Source organism: Gymnoscopelus braueri (assembly GCF_963280865.1).
Source record: "Gymnoscopelus braueri genome assembly, chromosome: 9".
NCBI classification, from domain to species: domain Eukaryota; kingdom Metazoa; phylum Chordata; class Actinopteri; order Myctophiformes; family Myctophidae; genus Gymnoscopelus; species Gymnoscopelus braueri.
The window spans coordinates 34641877-34649122 of NC_137610.1; the positions used below are offsets into that span (position 1 = coordinate 34641877).

General features: G+C 42.9%; 1 protein-coding gene across 1 annotated transcript; it reads left to right on the plus strand.

Annotated features, from left to right (window-relative positions):
• Positions 1 to 6406: 6406 nt before the first annotated feature.
• LOC308092297 (eukaryotic translation elongation factor 1 epsilon-1-like) lies at positions 6407 to 6943 on the plus strand (the record flags this gene model as incomplete). The annotated part of the gene is made up of 1 exon (XM_080438147.1): positions 6407 to 6943. One exon carries the CDS (start codon positions 6407 to 6409, stop codon positions 6941 to 6943), a length of 537 nt encoding a protein of 178 aa, XP_080294273.1.
• Between the last annotated feature and the right edge of the window lie 303 nt (positions 6944 to 7246).

The window sequence follows — 7246 nt, forward strand, 5'->3', positions numbered from 1 at the left end:
GTCTACTTTGTGAAACCATACAAGTCTGTGACTTAGGAAAACTAGTATTCTGGATTCATGATGACTACACAAAGATCACCATATTGTCAGGGAGAAGCATAACACAAGTAAGACGCGCGAACGCGGTAAGCGAACGCAAAAAATAAAAAAAAATAATGAAAAAATATATTTAAAAAAAAGTAACCAATAAAAAAATTATAAAAAAAAAAACTTGGAATGTTTTTGAACAATTCAACAAAGTGTTAGAAGTGCCTGTTTCACCCACTTCCGGGGGGCGGAGCCAAAATCCGAGCCCGAAGTATTTGTTGGTAGACCCCCACTTAGGGGGGGTAGAAAAAGTTTGGGAGCGATTCGGGCACTTTTCATTTAACATGGGGTTTCAATGGGGAGTTTTTAGTAGCCTTCTCCGGGGCGTGGCTTCCGGGGGAAGGGGCGGGCTTAAACGCAACCTTGACAGGTGTGTTCAGTTTTCAAAGACCTTTCATTTGATGTATGGTACGTCTAAATTGGACATTTACTTATCTCAGAGGAGCTGCACACAGGCAGTGCACACAGAGACACAGAGACACAACCCGAGCACGGTTTCATAGTAAGCTCCACTTGCGCGGAGGCGCGCCTTCGGCGCGCCTCCTTACGCTGCGTTCGCAATGAAGAATATGTTTTCTGAAATGTTTCTTTAAAAGGGAATGGAACCCTAAGCAGATTTTGTAGTTTGTTTTCCTGTACAGGTTAAAAACTACAGACGGGTACAAACATGGCTGGCATTAAAGGTTTAATGACATTCACTTTTACACCACATTCAAAGTCTTTGTCCTGGTCCTTCAAAAGTGTACAAAAAGTTTTAAGTGAAAATTCCATTCCAGTGATCCATGGCAGGTGTTTTTCTCTCACATTTCTAAAGCCTTTTCAACTGCAATGAAAAAAGAAATCTTTGCCTGCGGGTGTCGCTGCTGAGGGATTTTGCCTGTCAATCATCGCCTCTGCTCCGCCCCCCTCAAAGGAAAGGATAGGGGAGGGGAGGGGCGAGGAGGAGAGTGGGCGGGATTAATCGACTGTGACCTCACTGTCGAAGGGCCAAGCTCAGATTACTTTTCAGCCTAATTATTCAGAAAACCCCAGACCACAGAAAATCCACTGAATGTTCTAAGTTCAGGTTTTTTGGGTGTAATTGAGGTCATAAAACCCCAAATAGAACATTGAAAATAAAAAAAGTGAAAATGAATGTCATGACACCTTTAATAAGCAATGCAGCTGCAGCTAATACAATTTATATGGGCATTGACAATAGTCAACACTATTGTCAATGCTTGCACACATAAATCTATGTTTTTTTTTCTCATCTCCGTCGTTCAGCAGCTAGCCTGGGCCAGAGATCCATTGACTGGGCCCAGGCCCGAATGGCCCAACGGACATTTCGCTTCTGGGTGGATGGTGACAGTCTAAAGTTAGCCAGACTGAGGAGCCTCTCTGTAGGATTCTGTTTGGGGGGGGAAAGTGTTCTAAGACACACTGCATGGTTTGATCAAATTTACAGATATTAGACTTGATTAAAGACAGGCAGTGTGTGTGTGTGTGTGTGTGTGTGTGTGTGTGTGTGTGTGTGTGTGTGTGTGTGTGTGTGTGTGTGTGTGTGTGTGTGTGTGTGTGTGTGTGTGTGTGTGTGTGTGTGTGTGTGTGTGGTGTCACACTGGATAATTTTATGTTGTCCGAAATTGCCATTAAGCTTAACAATAAATCGTTTGTCTTTCTGATTCTGAATCTGACCAGATGTTTGTATTCGAGGACAGACAGACAAAGAAAAAGACTGAGACTAACTACTGTTATGGTCGGTTCAGGGGCTGTGACACCAACTGTACCAAGACATCAGAGATATGTACTTCCCACAGATTACAAACACCCCGAAATATTCTGAAAACGTGAATTATACAAGCTCACAATGGCATGGCATGGCATGGATGGCATGGCATGTGGAATGCCATGTGGCATGGCATACATGGCATGTGGCATGGCGTGGCGCGCTATGGCGTGGCGTGGCGTGGCGTGGCGTGGCGTGGCGTGGCGTGGCATGGCATGTGGTATTGTGGTATGACATGGCATGTGTGACAATGTATGTTACACATGACAATAAATCCCCTTTTAACCTTATTGAATGGAGAGAGAAGTAAGAGAGACAGAAAGAGGAGAGAGAGAGAGAGAGAGAGAGAGAGAGAGAGAGAGTAGGAGAGAGAGAGGGGGGAGAAGTAAGAGAGGAGAGAAAGAGAGAAGTGAGAGAGAGAGAAAGAGAGAGAGAGAGAGAGAGGGGAGGCCTTGGTTCCATCATGGATCTGGTGTCCCTGGGTGTTGAGTTTCATGCAGAGACCCCTTCGAGGAAGGTTTCTGATTGGCTGGCATTGTATGTAACTTCCTGCCTCCAGGGACCCGGGGACAATTACTTGTCAGAATAAAAAAACATATTCTTGTTCCTCAGGTTGCTTGTGTTTAAAGTGGAGGTATGTGGAGACAGACAGACAGACAGACAGACAGACAGACAGACAGACAGAGGGAGGGAGATGGTTGTTTTTTAAACAGCACATGAGCACAGAAAAAGACAGCTGTATTTGGAATCACGCAATACTCACTGTATATAGTCTAGATGGAAAGTGGGGTCCACGTGCATGGGTGAATTTTTTTACGCCACCTGGTTTTTCCTCATCCTTGTAGTGTGTATTTCAAGATTCTGCCAGGTAACAGGCTCAAATGATGTCCCATGGGGTTCATTTTTAACCTTTTATTACACATACAGTATCCTGAACCCAAACCTGAAAATGGAAGAAATAGAAAAGAGCATAACTTTTGAAGGAAACAACCAGAGACAAATACAATAAAAATAAATCCCATACAATTTGGAAGGAATAAAGTGGTTATTATTAAGATTCAAGCACATCTTGACTCTATTAGGCTACAGGACAAAAACAGCACCAAAAAAACTGAGCTGAAAAGGTTCATCATATATTTCTGTTTTTACTAAATAGTTCTTACCAACTGCATTTTTGTAATCCTTGAAGTCTGTATTTTAAGATTCTGCCATGTACCAGACTGAAATAATGTCCCACAGGGTTAATTTTAACCCTATGTTACACCCAAAAAGGGAAACATAGCAAATCTCTGGAAGTATACAACATACAAACAAACACATATTCCATACAATTTGGACTCAATGAATTAATTAAAATTGGTATTATTAAGCATATCTTGACTCTATTTTAGGGCAAACATTTAAAAAAAACTGTGTGTGCGTGTGTGTGTGTGTGTGTGTGTGTGTGTGTGTGTGTGTGTGTGTGTGTGTGTGTGTGTGTGTGTGTGTGTGTGTGTGTGAGTGTGAGTAGCCTACACACGTGTGTGCGTCCCTGCATTCCCAATATGAAGGCTTACTTTATGGCTCCTGGAATCTCGACCTAGAGAAAACTTTCAACTATCAGGCTCCTCTCCTGTGGAACCATTTTCAAGGTTTGGTCCAGGAGGCAGACACCGTTAGTTTAAGAGCTGGCTAGGCTTAAAACGTTCCTTCCATTTGGGGAACAACAGCACCATCATCATCCATAGTCTCTGATGTCGTCATAGCCACGTTTTATTACCTCATTAACAAATGACATGACCTGCCTGGTGAAACAACTCTTCTGAAAGTGTGGTGTGGTGAAGTAAGTATGTACATTGTATTTGTATATATATATAATGCTTCTCACAGAGAACTCACAAAGAGATTTACATACAACAGAAATAAAAACGCATGAAACATTCAAATGATTAAAAACAACAAAAACACCAAAAAAAATCTAAGGCATTCTACAAGTGGTTCTCAAAAAAGAGGCTGCAGCTCTCAAGACCTATGGAAGGGCATTCCAAAATTTGTTTTTGACGTTTTTGTCCTGCGGGGGAACTTCAGTTTTTTGCCTCACCCAGCTTAAAAACAACACAAAATTAAGACACAAATGCTTTAAACAGCAGTGTTTGTAAGTGGTTATTAAAAGTTTTCACTGAGGCTGACCCTTTTCGTCCCAACTCTCAAAACCTGTGGAAGGGCATTCCATACCTTTTAGGTTTTGACCTTGACCTTCATCCCGCGGGGGAACGCGGAGGGTGGAGCACTTAGGGGTTAAGTGTCTCATTGGTCTCATCTGTTTAAGAAAGTAGGTGGCTGATATTGCACTTTTACCATAGTGCTATACTAAGGTATACTCTTATAGTTGCTTGTTTTAGAAGAGAATGCACTTAAGACTTCTTGTGATTAGTAGTTTTCTTGCCTACCTATGTTGAATGCACTTATTGTAAGTCGCTTTGGATAAAAGCGTCTCCTAAATGACTGTAATGTAATGTAAAAGTGTCTTGCTCAGGGACATTTCGAACCTTAGGCTTCCCAGGCGGGCTCTCTAACCATTCAACTATATGGCCGCCCAACCTGGTACGAGCAATGACCAATAGACCCTGGACAGCTGACCTGCTGGGGACATAATATCGTTGTAGCAGGTCAGTGAAGGGTCCTGGACATCACTATATGCTTCAAAATGAGGCACTTTTTCCACCGCTGCTCCCCACCCCACCCCGACGTCTCCGCTTAACGAATTTATTCGAGAGATGGATGGGCAGCAAATCACCTTCTCCAACAACTCCTCCAAACGTGTCCATACCGTTGGAGCGTCACATACTGCATGCACATTTCTTTAAGTGCTGCATGCTGCGGTGATTAATGGGCCATTGCATAACAAAGGATGACTGGGCAAGTGGGCAGCAAGTCATGCCCTCAACAACACCTTCATCAGAATCAGTAGATAGGCTACACAAACTAAATGAGTCACCAAAAAAGACACAAAGTTTTTCCCCCAATCCCCATGTCCTTATTTATTTTCTTATATTATTTAATTACACAACCAATGACAAATGTGTTGAATGTTAGTTGCTCTTGGACTGCTATTTATTCTGTTGTTATTATTTAGACTAATGTCTACTGTTTTTGCCATTTGGGGATTAGCCTGTTATTGTTTTTTTGTACTAGCTGCTACTCTGACGATTCTTTCAGTCAGGCTGTCTGGAAATACTATTCATAATGAATCAAGATGTCATGACATTAGACATGCTTGAATTTGGTCGGTATTCATCATTTAGTAGCCGTATTTTGCGCACTTGCACCTTAATTAGGGCTACATATATGAAGGGAATGTGCACACTTTGCGCTTTCCCAAAGCTGTTCATGGGCTGATGTTGCCCCCCGGCCCGAAACTTTGCATGCCTTGCCAAAATGTAGATTACATTACGGTCATTTAGCAGCAGACGCTTTTATCCAAAAAATAAGTGCATTCAACATAGGTAGGCAAGAAAACTACTCATCACCAGAAGTCTTAAGTGCATTCTCTTCTGAAACAAGCAACTAAGTAAGAGTATACCTAGCGCTAAGGTAAAAGTGCAATATATCAGCTACCTACTTTCTTAAACAGATGAGACAAATAGGAAAATCAAATGAGCAAGAGCTAAAACCAATAAGTGTATCAAAATAAACAAGATCTTATAGATCTGACTGTGACCGTAGGCATGTCAACTGTGATGTCAGGCATGTCCATATATGGGCATATTTGTCACACACATGTTTAAAGTAGTTCTTCCACAAGCTCATGTATTACTCTTCTACGTATCTTATAACGTGAAGTGTCTTCAGCTCCGTTTGCCTCAGCAATTGCTGATTGATACAGAATTCCCCAACAAGGTATAGGTCAAGTCTCAGAATCAAAGATGGCGATTCAGAGCATACTGGCCAGCATGGGCAGGATGCCCAGAAACCCATGTAGGGGAATAAACGACCTATTCAATCCCGACCCTAAGTGACCTATTCAATCCCAACCTCCCCATATATGGAGATCCCCATACAGTATATGGAGACAACCGACTTACCCAAGTCTGACATCAAAGATTCTCTCCTAGAAATCTATACATGGAGATAACTGACATACCCAGCTCTGACATCAGAGACCCCCTCCTGGAGCCCCATATATGGAGCTAACCAAAACACCCAAGACTGACATCATAGACCCTTTGGGCATGACTGACATCGCTTGCTCCATATATGGATACGACTGACATCACCGTACTGACACCAGCACAGCAACCAACAACATAAAAGGTGAAGGAATCCCCAGGTTGGTTCAGTTCCTTCGGCGATACTTAGTGACATCAACCACCTCTAGGAGAATAAGTATCAATACAGATCCCAGGTGACTGGCGTTACAACCCAAGTATACACCTTGCACGGATCCGGTCCCACTGATTCTCCTCCTCCCTAGATTGCCACGGGGAATCTCGGTCTACTTCCTGCTTGGATACCATCACAGCGGGTCTTGAGTCCGGTTTAAACAACCAGTCAACTATTTGCCGTTTTATAATGGCGTTGAAGGAGCTCTCATCGCTGGAGAAGTACCTAGGACTGAATAAACCTAATAAGTACAGTACTCTGGGGGACAAGGTACCTGTGTTAGAGAGAAACAATGGTCCTCCACTGGTGGGGTTGGTGACAGTTGCGTGTCACCTGGTGAAAAAGAACAAGCGTCCAGAGCTGCTGGGCGCCTCGGCAGAGCAGAGGGCTGTGGTTCACCAGTGGTTAGAGTACAGAGTCACCAAACTGAACGGCTGTGCCAAGGAACACATCAAAACCATTCTTAAGGATCTCCACTTCTACCTACAAGACAAGGTTTACATGGCTGGCAACCAGTTCACCCTCGCTGATATTCTCATGTACTATGGCATTCATCCTCTGGTTGTGGAGTTGACCGTCCAGGAGAAGGAGACGTATGTGAATGTAACTCGGTGGTTTGACCACATCCAGCACTACCCTGGTGTCCGCCATCACCTGCCCCCTGTTGTGGTCTATAGAAACAGAATTCAGACACTACTGAAACCAGACAGGACCGACGGGATCTGACCTCACCTCACCTAACCTAATTCAGACGTGTCGTCTGGACCAGACTTGTGTGTGTCTGGATGGATATACCTTGACGTCCCAGTACTGACATCTGACATGTGAGCTTGTAAATCTGCTATTTTTCAAAGAAATCTGAAAATAAAATAAAATATTGAAATATTTTTAAAACATTTTAATAACATAAATCTTGTATCCCTTGGTCCCTGGCACAACATTTTTCAGAAGGGGATACGTGGACAATTACATATTAATTTGGAGGTCCTTGACATGAAAATGTTTGAGAACCACTGGTTTAAACATCAT